The sequence below is a fragment of the Scomber japonicus genome, chromosome 15 (assembly GCF_027409825.1).
Source record: "Scomber japonicus isolate fScoJap1 chromosome 15, fScoJap1.pri, whole genome shotgun sequence".
Taxonomy (NCBI): domain Eukaryota; kingdom Metazoa; phylum Chordata; class Actinopteri; order Scombriformes; family Scombridae; genus Scomber; species Scomber japonicus.
The window spans coordinates 25,453,809-25,476,026 of NC_070592.1; the positions used below are offsets into that span (position 1 = coordinate 25,453,809).

At 38.5% G+C, this 22,218-nt stretch overlaps 1 protein-coding gene across 1 annotated transcript; it reads left to right on the plus strand.

The window, feature by feature from the left end:
* The first annotated feature begins 14,964 nt into the window (after positions 1-14,964).
* On the plus strand, positions 14,965-17,612 carry tbxta (T-box transcription factor Ta). Its single transcript, XM_053334464.1, has 8 exons — positions 14,965-15,149; positions 15,522-15,786; positions 16,157-16,291; positions 16,395-16,456; positions 16,543-16,604; positions 16,721-16,894; positions 16,986-17,109; positions 17,354-17,612. Exons 1-8 carry the CDS (start codon positions 14,965-14,967, stop codon positions 17,610-17,612), a joined length of 1,266 nt encoding a protein of 421 aa, XP_053190439.1.
* Positions 17,613-22,218: the final 4,606 nt, after the last annotated feature.

Genomic DNA, 22,218 nt, shown 5'->3' on the forward strand with positions numbered 1-22,218 from the left:
AAACACAGCAATATACCAGCAAAAGGCAGGGTAGAAAAAGACAGTTTAAAGGAATCAGGGATTTAAACAGTGCAGGTTTAAAATGTTTCTGCCAGGGTAACAGTTTTTAAATATAATGAAAGATTGTTTTTCTAGATTTTCTTTAATACATACCTCATCTAATACCAGGGACTTTCTTGGATCTGAGGCTTCATGGTCCATAGTCCTTTCACAGCAATAATGATGGATGTAAAACTTAAAGATGAAGATGCAAAGATGGAAATTAAATGTTTGTTGTCTTTGTTTGATATTTATTTGTATTAAGATACAAACAATAAAATCTGCACAACGAGAACGCAACATAATAGAAATGCAATTTTAAAGCCTCTATTACTGAGGCACATTATTACATTTGCTACTACCTCCTAAATGGTACATCCCCGCCCCCCTCCATCATATGTCCCTAATGATCAATAGAAGCCACTTTTTATGTCAAGTTTTTTGCAATTAATTGGTTAATTGTTGAGTCTACCAACTGTCAAGAGTTGAAAGTGAAATCTTCGTATTGCTTATTTTGTTCAACCAGTAATCTGAAACTCAAAGCTAATCAATTTAAAACAATATAAATAATGAGAAAGAAGCCAGCAAATATTTGGTACTTTTGGTTGACAGATGGCTAACACAATCCAGTAATTTTATGTCAATCAAATAAATTCAATACCAAAATAATTATTCAAAACCAAAATTATATATGTTTCAATATTTATATTTGTTTTATGTGGGCTTATTGCCACATTTATTAACTAACTTCACAGGATAATAACAGGATATGACGGTCTAAGAATATTACTGTAATTGTAATGAATAGACAGTCAAGATAAATATAAACAAAACACATAAATAATATTTGTCAGATTATATAAAATACAGGTTGAGTGTAATATATGATGCTGCCAATGTCAACAAGCACAATTTAGACTGTTAAAAATGAATTACATCAGCATATATTTTATATAGGTGCTTAAAAATACAATATGTTGTTTTTGATTTTGTGCTTTATGCATAAATAAAACTGTATTTTTTCATCACAGCAGCATCAGTATGTAACAGAATGAAGGGCTTTTCCAGCTATAGAGCATGTTAGCTGTGTATGTCTCCCACAGCGACACTGACAGCAGTTCCTGGCTGCCTGGTAAAAAATGATTACAGTGCAATATATCATCCCGGGAAACTGCTACCTTTACTGTCACCTGGGATAAAACAATCCCCAAAGCAAATAAACAGGAGGCCTGCTGTGGTGATGTGAGCAGCGGCTGAGCCTGTAGCCCCAGTCCCAGCCTCGGTGGCTCCCCCTGCAACAAAGAAGCAGACGGTGATTCCGACCTGGCTCTTTTGTCGGGGTCCACATGGGGCCATGATTAAAACAGTTCAACTCACAGAGGGGGTCACGTGGCCCTCCCCTTTCCCTTGACAGCGGCACTACCTGTGGCCTTCCCATGTGGGGATTCAGGAAACCGAGGAGCCAAAATTTTTTTTTAATCTATCGCCCTAAACTGCACTAATACCACCTGATAAAGTACATATAAATATAACCAACCAGTATATAATCTGTATGACTCAGCAGGATCCAGGTATCCTACCAAGCTGGTGTGTGAAACAACATGTTTGTCTTTGGTTGTTTTGCATGTATCCACGCTGCTCTTGATAGGATTACTGACACACAGAGGCTGTCGATCGTTCTCTCCGCATAGATTCATTCTGTTGTCACCTTAGAAGTTCAAAGTGAGGGAAGGCAGGCCCATGATGGGTCACGGTGTGAGAGAGTGTGTGTCTTCTCAGCCATGAATTTCAAATGTTGATTCCAGGTGTTTTTGATATTGAATTTGACATGTTTCTATTGTCCCAGATGTGTATTTATCTTCAGTTCCCGGTGCATTTGCAGATTTTTATCCAACTCAAGAAATGCTATTCATGCATATTTTCCATGTATAATTGCTTAGAACGTCTGTTGTGTATATTACTTAGTATACTAATTATTATTATTATTCATTGTCTATTTCCTTGGCTGGATGTTTGTTTCCCCACAGGAACCATTAATGTTTCCACAAGTCTTGCTGAATATTTTCCTGTCATATAATAATGAATCAGAGCACTGAACATGAACTCCCATTGTGTATAGATGAGTGCTGAATTCTCAAAAACAAAAAATACAAATCATCAACATGACAGCACATAGATGACATGAATTATTCATTGATTTACTATACAGACAAAACTACAGAGAGAAAAACACAATGTAGGCTATATATAGAAAACTACTGTTTCCAGCAGCAATTACAATGTATAGAATGTATTCATGGGCTCATTCAAACATATTGGTAAGACTTAATTAAGGTTTTAGTTTAGTTTGGTTTATGTCGATCATTAAGCTCAAATACACATTTATAAATTAAATAAATGATCATAGGTCCTTGTTTTCTCCATCTCCCTTAGAAATGGTGACAAACCAAAAAGAATAAATTAATAAATGAAGCAGTTTCTGACCGAAAAGGTGTAGGCTGAAGCATTTGCTTATAACAAACATATTCATCTTTCACTTATCCCTTCTGTTGTCCCCGGGTCACATTTGACCTGTTTTAAAAATGTTTTTATATCAGAAATATGATTTTTTTTTTCAACATGAGTGGTTTGAATAGCAAACGTTTGTGTTCTAGCAACATCAAGATGTACTAAAATAAGAACCCTGAATTATAGAGAGAACACAACGAATGAAATGAGTGTGAAATACAAAAACACACTACAGAATGAACTAAAGTGAGTAAAATATGGTAAAAATGGTAAAAGATGGTAAAAGGTCCAGTTTATAAACTTTTGGCATTTTCACTTGTTGTGCTGAGGGATTTATCCTCTGCATTGATGAGTTGGGAACCTAAGCAGACATGTCCTCTATCTGAGGTCAGGTCAAAGGTCAGCAGAGTCTCAGGACCTCCAATACAGACACTGCTCTCTTGCTCTGCTCGACCTGCTCAGTACTTTTAGAGGAGACACTGAAAACATTATTCTTATGTTTATTTACACAGTTTACTTAATTCAAACACATGAATTTACTTTTAACGGTGGACATCTATAATATAATCTCTACTTGTGAGTTATGAAGAAGATTCAATGTATAGAAGTATTTTCCATGAAGTAGCAGCTGGTTTGAAGTTCTCAGAGCCTCAGAGGATGGTTGTAGTTGACAGAGAGGGAATGAGAAGAAGGAAGGGGGTTAAAAAAAGAGAAGAGACACTCCAAGATGAAGGGACAGCAGAAGAAAAGGGGCAATTACTGTTCCTTTCTTATGGAAATGGTAATGAAGTGGGACATGGGGCTCGGGACAATAGAGGGCCACAGGCAGGTTGAGCGTCACCGTGTAAACTGCTTCCTGTTAGGGAGCCATTTAGCCCTCACTTTTACTGACTAACAAGCCATCTCCAGGCCAACTACAAAGAGGCTTCCCCATCAAAGCTGGAGGCTGCTGCTGTCTGTGGAGTCCAGATAGGCTTTTCCCAGGCCGCTCACATTTAACGGCGCAGCGCGGTGCAGTGAAGGCCTTTAGGGTGCTGCTTTAAGATGTGTGTGTGTGTGCGTGTTTTTTTTCCTCTTAGAAGGATGAGCAATGATGTCTTCCCACATTTCATGTCTGCTGACTGTTGCAAAAAACTGTGAGCTGTCTCTAAAGTGTCCTTCAATGACACACACTTAATGAGCAGGAGTGTGGAGAAGGATGAATCCACCTTAAATGGCATAGCCCACTTTTATATTTAAACTAGAAAATATATTCAGACTGCTCAGAAGAGAAAGTGTAACAATAACAATGCACAGCTGCACCTCTCTGCACAGCTGGAGAAAATATGTGAATTAACTGATGGTGAATGTTATGCTGAAGATGAATTTCTGCTTTTATGTGACAAATTTGGACAATAAATTAGATTTGAATTGATTAGATAACACTGAGCTCATGTAAGGTGGGCTCAGTGTTAATAAGGCATTTTTACATTTGAGAGTTGTAAAAACACCATATGCAAATTTGTTTTAACCAGACCTTTTCTGAAGTATAGAAAAATGGGGGAAAAAAATGCATATTAAAAAAAAGATTGTGCAACTGATACACATTTGTATACATGCAAATATACAAGTTTGATCTGTTTTTATTTAAAAAATTAAAAAATAAATAAAAATCAGCATCCAAATATGTTGTATTCATCATATTATGTTAAACATTCACCTGGACCATAAGCTATTGACTGTGAATCAATAACCTTTTCCCCCCATAGGATTAATCAAACATAATAAAAAGTAATAAGAAAGACAACAAATATATCATTGCTTTAAAAATCTGCATCTAAAGTGCAGCCTGAACAATATTTTATTGTAGCTTTTCTTATAGGTTAGAAACAAGACATTATTCACATATAACAACGCAAGAAAAATAAAATCCATCTACTGGCACCAGACTGAAAAAAAAGAAAAAGTGCATGAATCTGTACACTTTTCATGCTTTTTATATAAAAGCATCTAAATGATAGTATGTCACATCAAAGTAAATAATAAAAAGCAAATAAAACAGAGTCTGTTCTAAATGAATAAGACAATAAAAGCATGTTCCATGTTTCATATTTAAAGGACCAGACCAGTGTGTTTGCACAATGCTTGAGTTCAAATCAGCTGTACTTAACATGTTGGCTGATTTCCATTCTATCAGGAGAGTCTTTATTTTTTGAGAGAGAAAAAAGCAGTATTGATGTTCATTGTGATGGATTACACAACCAGTGTATTGTCTGTGATGTGATGAGTCTGATAATTGATTTTTATACCTCATGGATGCCTAGAACAGCATATAGTTGACTAAGACGTAGTAGCATGTGTTGCTAAAGGATTATCAGGTGACTTGAAGAAAAAAATAAAGTGATATGGCCCTTTAGAAACTGACTGATCTACTACTGGTTGTCACATGATGAGCTGAACTTGATTCTGGTCTTTAACACATCAGACTTAAACAGGTACAGGCCTTTCATATTAATAAACATATTAATAAACGACATATATATATATTCTATTTCTACATACAGTTTCAGTGACACTTATTTTACACACTGATGTTCCAGGAAATGTAAAAAAAAAAAAATCTGACATGATGATGTGAGCTTTTGCTGTAAATGGAGTGAAGCTGGAGCTGTAATCCATACTGAACAGAAGGGGGCAGTGCAGCGGCTGAGAGGTCTCTGTGCTGTGGTTAAAACCCCTGGTAGGGACTTGGAGAAGGTTTTTGGGGGTTGGAGGGGGGTAGTGGGGTCTGCATCTATTGTCTTTTAATGATATCCTTTGATGTGGCCCCACTGTTTGCTGTTTGTACACCTGGGCCGCTGAGCCTGCATTCAGATTGGCTGTCTGTCTGTAGGAGGGGGCGACTCGGCATATTCCAGGTAACACTTTCCAGTCAGCTGCTGCTGCTGCCTGGCGTGGGAAGGCAGTTAAAGCAGCCCGGCCCCCTTTGTTTACCCCACTCCAGTTTACGGTGCAGCGGGGGCCCCCCCTGCTCCCCCCTTCCTATAGCTCTGCCTGGCCTCCAGACTCTCCAGGCAGACGCTGGCTTCACTCTGAGGCCCCTGGACAACTGTAGAGGTACCGCTGCCTACAGAGGTGCACAGACAGCGGTCCTTCCTTCCTGTAAAGCAGGAAATAACCAGAGCTGATATAAACGAGAGAGAGAGACATGAGATATAGTAGGAAAGAAGGGATTTATGGGTAAAACACCCAGATTAAAGGGTCAGTTCACGTCAAGTGCAAAAAGACATATTTTGCCCATTTACTCATAATGAAAAGTAGCAACATAATGTAACTGGGTGTATTTTTCTCCATGCCACATAACAATGATGATGATTGAAATTTAAAATGATGTGTGCAGTGTCTCTGCATGACTCACACATCTCACTGTCAGCTGTTTCCACTGGAACTACTGGCAGGTCACAATGCTGAATTCATATAGAATTCTCAATGAGTTTGGACTGCACAGAAGAATCCACTTACCTTCGTTGTAATCTGGAAGGCAGAAATCTTGGTAACATATAACAAAACCTTAACACATAAAAACCTAAAAGCCCTTTACACCTGCATTTTACTAATGGCAGTGAGAGAAGATGTTTGTAGTTTGAGTGAACTGAACCTTTAAGAGTTGATTCTACTGAGTAAAGTTAGAGGTAAGTTGGTTTTAATGATGGATGTTGTTTCAGAGGTTTTTTTTTGTCACTCTGGCATAACTGACAAAGATGGAAAAATTGATGATGTTTCACTTTCCCTTATGTCCCCTATATGACTATAATGATGCTTACAAACAAATAAAAAATATATCACAAAAAAAAGATTGAAAAATGAAGCGATGACTTTTTGCAGCCACTTGTCATGGATGTTTTTTTTGAGAGAGGCTCACATACAAGAATATATAGATCCAGTGTGCAAATACACACATTTGATATACATAATAAACATATGTTTGACATCACAGAAAACACTTTCAATTATCATTTATAACTCTTGGGTTTTTAAAAAAAAAAGGATATAATGACTTTGGTGTTTTTTCCTGGTTTGGTCTAAACATGTTCTTTATTATTATTACTGGATTTAGATGAAGAGTTTTTTCCTTATTTTATTTTATTTTGAAATGTTTTAGCAAAAATGAGAGAAACTAGGAAAAAAGAAACATAACGTAGATTCTGGCAGCAATCACAACAGGAGCATATAAAGGTGGCAGGAGCAGTACTTTTTGGTTCATAACCTTTAATTCTGATGGTTTTTATTCCTGTAATCTCTTCATATGTGAGATTTGAGGCTGTTTCTAGCTGACATCAGGTGACAGTTAAAGGAGGCCTACATGCTGTATGTAAGATGCTGATATGAATCATCCATAAGGTGATAAGAAAGTGATCCTGGTAGCTCATTGGTCATGCATTAGAAGGCGACACCGCGTTGTGTGAACATCTCATTTTAATTGTGCATTTATAGAGAGAGGAAGTGCCGCTGGAGGAGGAGGAGGATGAGGATGAGGAGGTGGAGGGGGAGGAGGGTGATGTCACACGTCCTCTGACTCTGGGTAAATAATGTTCCTGGCTGCACCTATCATTAATCCTCTGTCTTTAACACTTACTGTTTGTCAGTGGAAACTAGCCTCGCTCCTTTTGATCTCCCCCCCCCCTCACCCCCTCCCCCCACCACCACCACCACCACCACCATTCAGCCCTCCTATTAAACACTCAGCCACCCAGGTCAGAGCAGAGAGAGGAAAGACTGAGACTATAGTAAAAAACAAAAAAGTCTTCCCCCAGCAGACAGCGGGGCCTGGTCATGATGATCGCCCCCCAAAAATGGTGATTAATATCTGCTAATATTTGCTAATGTCTTTCACAGCTTCCCAGAACAGTCCAAAGCTATCCTTCTTCACGTCAGGAGGAGATAGGCCGAAGTGTGATCTCACTCCACAGGGTCCGCTCTTAATATGTGTGTGTGTGTGTGTGTGTGTGTGTGTGTGTGTGTGTATGTGTGTGTGGGTGCGTGATGTGCACACAGCTGGGCTGCAGCGAGGAGATTTAACTGTGTTTTCTCACACACTGGTGTCTGCTGACCTCAGCTGCTCATATTTACATCAGGCAGTGCTGATCTCTGTGGAGGAAAAAAAAAAAGAGGAAACAGGCAAAAACAAACCAGCGAAGAAGAAAATGTGTCTGAACTCTTCTGAGCTGCATATCCTAAATAAATGAGGATGATCTTGTCCTTCTTTATATGTCTCTGTGTTACATTATTGAAGGTAATCTCTATGAATCAAAATGTAAGAGCAATACTGAACTGTTTTGCTACACTTGCAGTGCATTACTGTAGCACACACACTGTCTGTCAGCTTTTCTTCTAAAATAATAAACAATCACAAAACATTTGTATAAATAATATTTAATGATTAAATTATGAAATCAGTACAAATTTGAGGATTTACAACATTGTAATTTTTCATCAGTGCAGGTAAGCAGCATGTGTCCCTTAAATATAAAACACACTATCTTTTACATTGAAAAATCATTTATTAAACAAATGTGCTCCAAGTCATTCTGGCTAATTGTTCAGCTGCTCTTTACAGCTAGAAAAAGGCAAAGTCTTCACATTAAAAAGAGAATATTGTCTTGTTTTGTTTTGTTGCTTTTTCTTTGGTTTGCTGTATTTTTTCTCATATTAATAAAATGCACATAACACACGTGTCCAGATACATTCATAACGGTGGTAGATGGATTCTGATCATTTACTGACATGAAAGACACAAAATGTAAAATCACAACGCAAAATCTGCATTCAAAATTTTACCAAAATAAAAGTGTTGGTCACAAAATGTACTTACATAATAAAAGTCAAAGTACTCATGTCCATGGTTATATATTACATGTTACTGCTGCATCTTACTATTTATACATCCATATATTTATTTAACTGTAATTTATACACACGTATATTTATATATATATATACAATATATATATATATATATATATATATTGTATTTGTATGTATGCTGCTGGGATGGAAATGCTAAACTAAGTTTCATTTTATTTTTATGTGAAATGACAAAGTGTTTATCTATATCATTCTGTCTGCTTTATAATCTGTTGGTTAGTTTGTTCTATGACAGGACTCCATAAGAGGATCATATGTGTTATTTGTGAAATCTTGATCTAATAATCTGTCAAGTAAATGCATTTGATTATTAATGTTAAGTATAAAGTTGCATAAGAAGAATCATTTAGCACCACTGCATTAACAATATATGAGTCAAAACACAAAGAAAACATTAAATACAGTATGAAACATGGACATTCAAATACACAAAACAAATACAACTACAATACTATTAAAATTCTATAAGTAAAATGCTTCATAGGTCAAGAATGACCTTTTAGTCCTAATTCAACATTAATGATCGGCCTGTTCAAACACTGTTCTGGATATACGTCATTACTTATTATTATAGATCTGAATGAAGCATATGTCTCTAGAGTTCTACTCTTACACTGTATAAATGAATGACTAAACATTCGGCTAATCTCTAATAATCTCATAATAAGCATCAATGGGCCAAAAGGGAGGACAGATTTCTCATATAATGAATATTTTCTCTTCTATTTATCATTTATTTCTTAAGTTTCATATTGTTTCTGTGAATGATATGTTTCAGAGTTATTATCCTGCCATGTTTGTACCTCCAGCACTCTTCTCCTCCCATCTACAGTCACATGTTCTCCCATTTAGAAGCTTTTAAAGTGTATTTTCTCCACTTTAAAGATGAATGATGATGTTGACACTGCTGTCCTCCTCCTCCTGCAGTCCCTGGCAGTGTCAAAGCTGAGCCTCCTATCATTAGCATGCCAAAGGTCTCAAGGTCTACTGTAGGGCACCTAGATGAGGGCTGGTGGGGGCCTCAAGGAGGGGGGGGGGGGCAATTACTGTCCTCACTAATTCTTTTTATCCCTTTCAAAGGGACGGGTGATTAGAAGAGGAAAGTTTAGATTTCCTGAACTTGAAGTGGAAACGCAAAAGTGACAGACGAAGCTCAGGGCTCAATCCACATCAGGGAGGTGCTGGGGCAGTGTGTGTGTGTGTGTGTGTGTGTGTGTGTGTGTGCGTGTGTGTGTGTGTTATGGTATATTGAGGAAGTGGATGGTGTTTTTTCACTTGTTGCTTTTTTCTCTCTTTAATTGCAAACAATGCTACAGTTCTAATAATAGAGTGACATTAAACTACAACAACAAGTCTTTATCAATATTAATACTCAACTAGTATTTACTTGAATATAATTTTACTTGAGTATTTCCAGTTTAAACTACTGCATGTTTTTACTCCTCAAGCTTTACATGTAAAAGATATTAATACAGTATTAAACTTTAAACTACCCATAATATAGGCTATTAGTTTTAAAAGCTACAACATTAAAATGCTTCTCACTCATAAATAATAATAATCATCAAATAATATAATAATAATATAATACATTTTTACACTGCAAATGTTTGCTGTTTTTAATATATTTTTATTTATGTTTAATATTCTTCAGTAAGATTTATGAATGCATCATTTTACACCAGTAGTTCTTCCACTATAGTCTATAATCCTATAATGATTTAATAATGATTTACTTCATAGAAACACACAGGAATATTTTAACGTTCACAGTTTAACACACTCTGATCTCTTCTTCCTGACGTTACACATGTCTTTGTCAGGAGTAACCTGCCCAACATAGACAGCAGTCACAGTCCTCTAGTCATTACCAGCTGGAACACTGAAATCATGTTGCAGTCATTTTTATGGAGGGTATGGGGGGGGGGGGGGGGGGGGGGGGGCGGGGGGGTGACTCATATACACACACTCAGCTTTTCCCAGCATTTTGATGACTTTTTGGACAACAATAAATGAAGATTTCAGTATTTCTCCTCCAGAATGTATATAAAAAAACCCAGAATCAATCAATCAAACTTTATTTATATAGCAGCTTTCATACAGGTTAATGTGGTTCATAGCTGACTGACAAGCTGATAATAAAACAGAACAAGTGACAACATAAAGAAAAGGAATTTTTTTTAAAACAAAGAAAATGAAAAAGAAACCAACTGAGACTAATGCATTAGACTAATGAAAATAAGAATGATAAGTAAAATGAAATAAAAGAGGTAAAGTTTGATATAAGATAGACTAAAACTAGGTTAAAAAAATGATAATAATAAAATAACATAATAAAAAAGATTCTAAATGATTCTTAATCAACAGCCAGGCTGAACAGCTAGGTTTAGAGTTTAACCCTTTATAGGACACTCATTGAAAGACTTCAACCTTACAGAGTTATTGGAGGACATTTCATGACTTTTTCTGCTTTTGTGACTTTTTTCATTGATTTTTATATTGCAAATAAAGGTTTAATGAAGTTAGTTAGTTAGTCATATATGCTTCCTCACTGGTCTAGGGTAAAACATTTTCCATACAGTCTCTATATAAATGCTCCACATGACTCCACAAGCTCACAGAGAGGCATGGGGAGGCTATTTTGGATGTTTACAGAAGTTACCAAATGTAAAAATTTCAACAATGCCAGCTGTTCTCTAGCTGAAGTTATAATTTAACACAATAATAAATCTATAAATTGATCAAAACATAACTTGTGTTGGTATCTTGAGGTTTGTCAGAGGTGATAAAAACATGTCACCAAACTAGAACTAAACCAAAAATCTGAATTGAGCATCATGAATATAAATGAACATCACATATGTGACTATCCCTGAAACCCTACTTGTTCATCACTCATGTTTCCTATACATCACATTCTATAGAGTGTGTGTGAATCAGCTGTGTTCTGTATGATGTTTAATATCACACACATCATTAGAGAGTAGTGTTGCTTCCCTCTCTGAGATCTTGTTATTATTTATACCTATCAGTAAGATTGGAGCTTCTGTTACTGTTTGTTGATGTCCAGTAACCACCTTATGTCATAATTCTCCAAAAAATGACTTTATGAGTGTGTGTGTGTGTGTGTGTGTGTGAGTGAGTGTTTTTTCTTCCCAGGGCTGACTCATCCGCCTCACTGTGTTTACTTATTTAGGCCAGCGAAGTGCTCCTGGAAAATATGCCTCGTTATAACTGTCCCTTTGTGAAGCACCAGACCTCTGCAATATTTCTCACCTAGGTGTGTGTGTGCCGATGCCAGAGCAAGGACTGCGTCGGTTAACCCTCGGCTCGCTGGACCGGCAACAGTGTGTATCTATGTGTGTGTGTGTGTGAAGATAGACGCTGTGGGAAACCTCAGGTAGCTTTTTTTCTCTTTTTTTAAAAGTAAACGTTCCATTTCAGAGCAGACGTTCGCTCACCGCGTGGGACGAAGATGCTCCTCCTCTTTACCTCGGTTTGGACTTCACCTGTCAGTCAAAAGTGCTGAAGATGTTTCCTAATGTTTGGTGCTTTGGTAGCTCTCGCCCCCCCGGCAACACCTGACATCCACACAACACACAGCTGAGGGTCAGCCAGGAGAGTGTTTTGTTGCTGCGGCTACGGACGACTCATCCCTGATTTACACACACCACTGGATCACTGAGTACAGTCTTATTTTAGAGATATGAAGCAGTTTCCTCTGTGTGTGTGTGTGTGTGTGTGTGTGTGTGTGTGTGGTTGTGTGTGTGTGTGTGTGTGGGACTTTATCTGTCGGGGGTATTGAGAGCCTGCAGGCCTGGTCGGTGGGGGTTATGTCCTGTATGCAGCCGCTTTTTAACACTCTCTGTCTCTTTTCTCTCAGCCTCCAAAATAAAAACACAACACACACACACACACACACACAGGAGGGAAAAGGAAGAGGGCCGCTGAATGATACGGGATGGAAAGGTGTGAGAGAACCCCTTTACATTTATGGCCTCTGTAGAACTGGAGGAAGTGGTGTAGTAAAGCGGAGTCACGCTCCAAAGCCTTCACTCAATTCCAAGTACATCACAGACAGTGGAATCAGAGGCGACGCCAAGAAACACAAAACCTTTGTCAGCATCAATGGGGCCAATTTAAACACTGAGTACTGTAAGTCAGGTGACGCCTGGGAGCTCAATATTAATACAGAGTGGTGCAAATATTCAGATCATTTATGTTAAGCACAAGCAGCAACATCACCAGGTAATAATACTCATACATTACAGACTGATACAAACTGCTCAGATAAACTACAGGAGGAAGTGTTCTTCTACTTATTTAACTGTTCATTACCACAAAGATGGAAACAGGTCTGATTTTCTTAGCTCATAGAAAGTTAGATACAGTACATAGTTTTAACAGGGCAGTGATGTCATGTAAAGTACAGAAACACAAGCAACAAAAGTCTACTTATAGTAAGTTATATCACTGTTATTATAATATTCATGGACTGTTAGTACTGTAAGCAGCACTTTATGTTGTAGCAGGCCAAAGTTGACCTAATTGATATACTGTATAATTACATATTCTATAAAATCATAATAAGATTATTTGTAAAATCTTGATCAATAAAGTAACTATAACTGCCAAATATGTTTAATGGAGTAAAAAATACAATATTTATATTTAAAATGTAGCAACATATAAATTCTACAAGAACTACTATGTAACATATTCAATTACAAACTTTTACTTAGGTCTAAATACAACAGCATTACATTAGAGGATTATTAGGTTATTACTGATGAATGCATGTGTAAGCAGCATTTCATGTTATAGCAGGTCAAAGGTGAGCTAACTGATGTACTGTATATACTGTTGGATAGTTTCATCTACAGTCATGCATATTTTATAAAGTCACAATAGGATTATTGTAAAGTCTTAATCTGCAAAGTAACCATAGCTGCCAAATACATTTAATGGAGTAATAAGTACAATATTAATATTTGAAATAGTCATTTATAGAATCTAACACACACACACACACACACACACACACACACACACACACAGATAATATAAGCAGTAACTTTGCATTATATTAGTGGATTATTATATCATTATCTTATTACTGAGGCATTAATGTGTAAGCAGCATTTTTAATATTACAGCAGTCAATATGGATGAAAAGTTTACCAAAGAAGAAGTACAGAAATATTATCAGCACAGTCCTCACAGTATCAAACAGTATAATGGCAGCTGACACACTGCTCCATAATTAAATGCTATCATTTTAACATCACAGTTCTTCTGTGTAAAGCACTTAGTAACTATCTCTGTCAGAGTAATGTAGCACAGAAAAGTTTAATATAAAGAACAAGTTCAGTGCACAGAGGTAATGTACTTATTTTATTCTATTATTGCATATTTTATAAATTCATCAATTTTAATTAATAGTCAAAGTAATTATCACTACTTTGGTTTGAATGTTCTCTTCCTTTATTGTATTTTATATTTTTAATCATTTCTGAAGAATATTTTATTGCATATTTTACATCATATAAATGAAATAAAATATAACAATTGTTTTATTTTTGTTAAGCAGGAGTGTTAAATAAATGTGTAATGTTATGTCAGATGGAAAATTGAAGTGTAAGTATAAGTAAAGTAATTCAAAATCCCACCCTCTATCCTAAAATGTAACCAATAAATTATTTCACACAGAGAAACTTTTCCATAACTTCAATAAATTGATGTTCTTGTTTAAGAAGTAGAAAATCATACTTTGTCGAGCACTCAGCCTCCAATTGCCTAAAATATTTAATACGAGACCCTCAGAGGGAGTCATGTAGGCCCATTATGCAAATCCTGGCATCACTTGTGGGCCGTCCACACTTTGCCACAACAGGAACACAGAGTCTGTCCTAATGGCCTGTGCTCAGTAAACATAGAGCCTTCTCCCATGTGGATTTGAGACAACAAAAGATTAGCAGTATTTGCAGATATACAACTGAGTTCAAAGGCACGGCTCTCTTCCCTCGCTTCCCTTCTTTTGTCTGAACGCACAACTTTGAATATGTAGACCCAATGTTACAGACTATGACAGATTTTCAGGTACCAAACTATAACTCCTAAACTGAATCCTAGCAGGATTTCAACAGTAAAGTAAATCTGTGAATATTTATGAAAACTGTAAAAATGTGAGTTTTTTAAGTGGAGTTTGGTTGAAGAAAACAGATTTCAATGTTGGAGGTAAAAGTTGCTTACATTTTCTAAAAATCTGTGCAATTCTAGAGAGTGATGCATGCTGGTGTAGGGGGCGTGGTTTGGAGACGTTGAACCCGGTCAGAGAGGCGAGGTGTGTGCGCCTAAACCACGCCCCGCATCCCCATGAGGTCCCTGGGGGCCCTTAAATGATGAGGCCTCAGAGTTTACAAATCAGTATCTCTCGGGCCTTATCTCACTGTCAAGCCTCAGAGTTCGTCAATCTTGGATTTAGAGCTTCTCTCTTATACTACTTGGGAAATTATGACTTCTTCCAACGCCGACCAGCGCCTAGAGCATCTCCTCAGCGCCGTGGAGAGCGAGTTCCAGAAGGGCAGCGAGAAGGGAGACGCGTCCGAGAGGGATATTAAACTGACGCTGGAGGATGGGGACTTATGGAACAAGTTTAAAGAGTTAACCAACGAGATGATTGTCACCAAAACGGGAAGGTAGGTTGAAAACAGCAGCTTGTGTGGAGGCCGCGGTGGTGTTCTTTAATGCGCATTTTACGCACTTTTTACGCACTGGGTTTTCACTGTGGAGATACATGTTCATCTGTAAAAATGTTGTTTATTATAAAAATCATGAATAGGTTTTTAGGTTTTCAGTGGCTAACAAACAATCACACACACACATACACATACACAGGTGCGCTGTCAAAAGTTCTGCTCCTGAGGCCTTCGAGGCTTTTGAAGGTTTAATTAAATAATTACAAACAAAGATTGAGCTGAAAAAGAAGGATGTGTGATAATGTTTTAGAAGATGGACTCACAGCTCACCTCAAACAAAAATCTCATGAGCTCCACACTTCTTGTTTCCAGGAGGATGTTTCCGGTGCTCAGGGCAAGCGTCAGCGGCCTGGACCCGAACGCCATGTACTCGGTGCTGCTGGATTTTGTGGCCGCGGACAACAACCGGTGGAAATACGTGAACGGGGAATGGGTTCCCGGAGGCAAACCGGAGCCGCAGAGCCCCAGCTGCGTCTACATCCACCCGGACTCCCCTAACTTCGGAGCGCACTGGATGAAAGCGCCAGTTTCCTTCAGCAAAGTCAAACTGTCTAATAAGCTGAATGGAGGCGGACAGGTGAGGAATCAATTCAAAACTCTTCATTACAGAAATGTGAATGAATACATTTTCTGAAACCTTTATTTTATTATTTCAGAAGCTTTGGATTAGGCCTCCTTTTAACTGAAAACACATTCATTTAGTCTTAAATTGGTATTCTTTAACATTATAATGAACTACAGGATTTTTTACAAACTGCACTCTTCCAAACTCCATCCACTTATTGTATTTTTTATTCAATATTTTGGCAAAATACTGTAGATTATTTGTGTCAAGAGAATGGCACTTCACTGCTACATTTTCACTTGATCTGACAAAAACACTAGACTAAGTTTACTTCTTAAAAATAAACAAAATAATAATATTGATTTATATTTCTCTTTCACAGATCATGCTGAATTCTCTGCACAAATACGAGCCGAGGATACACATCGTGAAGGTTGGAGGCATCCAGAAGATGATCAGCAGCCAGTCTTTTCCTGAAACGCAGTTCATCGCCGTCACCGCTTATCAGAACGAAGAGGTCAGTTGTGCTAATTGTATTACAGCCTCTAAGTGATATCGATCGATATATAAGGCGAGTGTGTGTTGGTAAAGAAGTACTAACAGCTCCATCCTCTTCACAGATCACTGCTCTGAAAATAAAGCACAATCCTTTTGCTAAAGCCTTCCTGGACGCCAAAGAAAGGTATGATCGGAAACCATTAACTCCTCATGTTAGGAAGTCAGTGTACTAAAAGTATAGCATCTAAATGTTATTGTAATTGATTGCAGGAGCGATCATAAAGAAGTCCCTGATCACAGCGCCGACAGCCAACAGTCTGGCTACTCTCAACGTGAGTGTACTCTTACATTTCTGAATCTGACATCATCCTGGATGTGTTTTTTTCTATTTTCAAAATGGGTGCCGTGATGTGATGTATGACCCAACCGTGCTTGTTAAATTCCACAGTTGGAGGTTGGTTCCTCCCGGGCCAGAGTCCCATCTGCCCCAGCAGCAGCCCCCCTCAGTTCAGCAGCACAGCGGGCCACTCCTCGGGCTCCTACTGCGAGCGCTATTCCAGCCTAAGGAGCCACAGAGCCACCCCGTACCCCAGCCACTACCCCCACCGCACCTCCAGCACGAGTAAGACCTTCCTCAGACCCTACATATATATACATATATAACTTCAACTCATGATGGAGAATTGGTATTAATTATTGGTTTGCACCTCCAGATAACTACATGGACAACACTTCAGGGACTCTGCCTACTCATGACAGCTGGTCTGCACTTCAGATCCCCAACTCCACAGGCATGGGCACTCTGTCCCACACCACCAACTCCACATCCAATTCAAGGTGAGACTCTTTGAATTTTGTAGTTTTATGTGTGTGTAAGAGAGTGTGTTTATTAGTTCAAGACGATGGCCTCCTGGCTTGATGCCTACATTGGTCATACCCACTGTCCTTCACTGGAAAGAGCTCAAATGTTTCTTCTTTGTTAGACAAAATGGGTCATCACCACTTCATTTTTTGACCTAAACAGTATCAAATACAACCAAGAAACATTATTAACCACTTGTTTTGTTTCTCTCATCCACAGTCAGTACCCCAGTTTATGGTCAGTAGCTGGCACCACCCTCACCCCTTCAGGCTCAGCCTCTGGCTCTATACCCGGTGGATTGACCTCCCAGTTCCTTAGGGGTTCCTCCTACACAGGCCTGACCTCTTCGCTGCCCGTCTCCTCGCCTTCCTCCATGTATGACCCCAGCCTGAGTGAGGTCGGAGTAGGGGAAGCCCAGTTTGAGAGCTCCATCGCCAGGCTGACTGCGTCCTGGGCGCCCGTGGCTCAGAGCTACTGAGAAGCTGGAGGTTCAACTTGGGAAGAGGACACAGGACTAAAGACATGAACAGACCATATGGGGGATGATGTGGAAGACTTGCACCCCTTTTGGCTCCCTGTCCTTGAAAAAGTGTAGATTTATTCATTCCAGAGTCTGTATATGAATTATATGTTAAGTACGGCTGGAGTCAAAGCTGATGTGCAACTTGAAAGACAATCCTTGTCATTATTACACTACAATAATAAGCCTTAGAGTAGCTGTACGGTCAGATCTTCCTCTTTGCTCTTAGTAATTCTCAACTGTACACATCTAGAACTGGCTCCACACCAAGCCAATCGAACTCAACATTTTTCTTGTTATTCTTAAATATATAAGATGAAAAAAAGAGGTTCTGCTAACACAACGTGTATATGTGTGTAAATAGAATAAATTAACATCCAGTGTTTTCTCATATAGGAAAATGTGCCTTTTTCTGATACAAGCAATATAAAATCTTTCACGTTCGGACTTGAGAGACATGAGTGCCTTCTGCGTCCCGGCAGGGTTTAGTCTGGTTTAAAGACCCCCCCCCCCCCACCACCACACCCTACCTACCACCCACCCACCCCCCCCCCCCCCCTGCAAAAAACACATGTACATAACTATCTATTTGTATTTGGACTCACTGTGAGTTTTTATTTATGTCATTTAATAATAAATTAAAGATGTTTGTTTTCTCAAAACACATGTTTCATTTTGTCTGTTTTATGCCAACTCAGCACAAACTGCATGAATGTGTTTATCAGCTTTAAAAAGCTACAATAAATGTGATTTTCATCCTGACACAAAGTAAAAATCACCATAAAATGACCATAGAGTCCTATCATCTGTACGGTCAAAGGTCAAACAAGGGCCAGTGTGGTTTAATGAAGAAGAACAACATTAGGGGTTGTGCAGCAGACGCCCCCCTAAAATAACATGGGTTTAGTCTCCAGGTGTAACTCTCACTTTGCCCTCCAGCATCAGACCTCAATCATCAAACCCCCGCAATATGAGCCATCTTTAAATAACATGCCGCACAGCTCCATGCTAAGTGAACGCGGCTTCTTTGACGCGTAATTGAAATGAAACGAAGGTGATGGAGAAGTGTCCAGTTTAAGAAATCTCCATCAGGATACTTTTTCCATCACCCTGGCACCCTTTTGTTACAATCTGCGTTGTGGTGCGACATACAGCGAACACATTCAGATCAGCGTGCGAGGAGAGTCAAAGGTACTGAATATGGACCCAAAATGCTCACACCTGGGATAGAATGAAAAACAAATGAGATATGAACCTTTATGCTGCCGCTTTTCTCAAGTCAGGTTTAAAATGAACACAAACCAACGTCAGGTCAGTTACCCATCATTTCTATTTGCAGTGTAAGACTCAAAACCATGTGTTATATTGATATAATTATTATTATGTAGATATATATAGATAGGTAAGATAGATGCAAATGAAGCAAAGGTCTACAAGGGATAAATTAATCTACTACGCATTTGGTTTACAATCACATTTCTCATGATCATACATTTTGATCAATGATTCAAACCTTTTTGCATTTATTCCATTTATTTACATCACATCCTGCATACAAATAGATATATAATTAAATATGTGATCATGAAAAGTGCATGTACACATATGAAATATAAATTATCACCAATTGTTTGTCAGTTTAAAACACTGTATCATCAGTAAATGTGTTCCACATAATAAAGGAACACAAAAAACTCAATTAAATAAATATATATAAATATATGATAAATATATATAAGCTCAGCTGACATGGTAGAAGAAAAAAAAGGTTGATAGAGATCAAATATGACTTCGTTTCATGGTTGATTCGGCTTCATCCCACAGCTCACCTGACGCCAGTGGCTTGGCCATGCACTCATGATGTCAGCGGTGTGTTGTGTGTGTGTCAGGTCCACAGAGGTTGGGTCCCAGAACAGTGATGGAGTGGTCCTCACCGAGGTGCAAATGAAGGCTGGAGGGTCACAGGGCCACAGGCAAACAGTAATGAAGCAGCAATGTGACCTGCAGCTGGCAGGGGCCGAAAAGAGCAGAGCAAAGGTCCCCTCTTATGAAACACTGACATCTCCCGAAACCTAAACTTTACTGCCTTTCCAAATTTAGGAATTCAAGTCTTAGTTTGAAGTAAATACAGTAGCTGTCTTTGTTTGAGCTTTAAAATGTCATATGGATTTCTGTTAATACACCAGTGCCACTTGAGATTATGAGCATATTCTGATCAGCCAACTGACACTGAATACTGTCTTTCTTTTTAAAATGTATTATATTTTACCAGCATCCATGTCTTAATGTGTAATGGTAGAGTTTATTAATCTACTTGTGTAGTTTAATCCATAACTATGCATCATATTTTAAGTATTGTTGTATATTTTCTATGTAAAATCTTAATTTGCAACACAATTAATGAGCGAACTGTAGCTGGCAAATAAATGTAGTTTAATAATCATGGTTATAATCGGTAATAATCAATAATAATAATCAATAATAAATAAGTATGGTAATAATCACAAAAAAGAACTTAAGTGCAGTACTAGAGTTATTTTCCACCACTAGTTTTTAGTAGTCACTGAACCAGAGCTTGCACTTTAAAGCTGCGTTAACAGATTTATTTTGGCCACTTGGAGGCAGAAAATCCAGCATTGACATATTATTATCTTATAAAACCTTATATTGCAACATTAGCTTTCATTTATAGATGTGTTACATATAGTAAACAGTATAACTGAAAGCATCTGGGCTGGCATAGCAAAAAGAAGCACTAACATAAGCAAAAAGGCTCCACAGAGCTGTAGAGTTGGTGGTAATTATCTGTGGGTTTGTCACTACTGACCACTGTCATAGTCATTTGACCAATTTTTAATATAAAAATAATGATTGTGCAGCATTGAATTATTGCTTTATTTCTTCCAGAAACCATTACATTTTACTATTGAGGTCTTCCATTGATTCTTCCTTTTTGACTGGTTGAAAAAAAAGTATATAGGCAATGGAATAACATGTAGATTAAGATACTCTTAATATAAACTTTTCATCTTAAAGATGCCTAGCTTCACTCTTTGACTGTGGCCAATGATTAAATCTAAGTTGAAGCTTTTAAGATTATCAACATTACAAGCCAGCAGTAGCAGGAAGGTCAAAGGTCAGAGTCCTATCCCCTCAGCAGTAGAAAAGACAGTATAGCTGATGATAAAGAAGACCGGGTACTTTTTAGGGCTAAAAGCATAATTAGGGGGCACCCTGTATTGACACTCTGTATGTACACTAATCCAACTGATTTTTATTAGTTTGGCAACCTGCCTTGATATGCACTTCAATTAAATGAAATAACACATTTGGCATTCAGATATTTCTAATACATGATTTACTGGATGAATCTACAATAAACACGAGTTTGATATGGGACAGTATTTGTGAATCACGTTGGGCCATCCTGAGTATGTAACACTAGTATGTCTACAATCTGAACTAGATATAGTACGAAGAGTAAAGCCTTCAAGTATTTTTCATCAGCGATTAGTCATAGAACTTACTTTATTGTGTCCAGTAAACAGTAGAAGCCAAAAATAAAGTCTTTGAATTGTGTGTGTGTGTGTGGGTGCGCCTGTTTATGAGCACTTGTCCAGACTTTGGTGGTGGAGGATGTTTGCTGATGGTCTTTGCTCAGTCTGGAGCGGTAAACAGGTCCTGCTGGGCCCAGGGCCATTTCTGGCCTCTGAGTTATGGTGTGTGTATGTGTGCGTGTGTGTTTTTGTGTGTTGATCTGAAGACCTCGAGCTGACTGAAGCCTTTGTCCTCCAACATGGCTGATCTGCTCTGTACACCCCAACCTTTGGCCTCTGTTGGCCTTCGCTAATTGACAATTAGAGTTTGACTTTGCACGCCGGCCTCCTCTCCACCCCTGGAAGTGTGTGTTCCAAATACGCTTTACAGAGTGTGCCCAGCACCCAGGTGTGGAGGACTATAAACAACAGAGGCAGATGTTGGGTTGGGTCAGGCTGTCCTAATCGTGCCTGTAGTTGTAGGTTTTAGTTGGGTAAACTCACCAAAACTACATCTTCCATTTGTTAGATTGACAGAATTGGAATTTTATTAATGGCACAAACTCAAAATACATTAGCTACTGAAAGAAAGACAGGAATTTAAATTAGACTTGTGTTTTCATCCAATGAGCGATCATGTGACAGATGCCAGCCTCTTTGTCCTGGTGTCCCCTCACGTATCCCTCTTCCACTTCCAGGAATAAGGCACCCTTATGGAAGAAAAGAGAAGGGCGAAGCGGCCTCCACAAACAGCATGATTATGACGGTGAGTCACATTGTGCAAGGCCTAACGGGTGATTTACGAGGGGCCGCTGCCAAAAAATCAAGTCGTCAAGTCTGGAACAGCGAGTCAGCGCAGCGGCGGGGAGGTGTGTTTGCAGACCGCCCCCTCGTCCGCCCAAAAACCCCAACCCCATCCCTCTGATGTCTGTGTGCCTTCGTTAATGAAGAAATTCTGATACCTTGGTGAGACATTGCTCTCAGCTGAGCAGACTCTGCCTTCTCCGTGCCCTCAACCCCTGCACAGT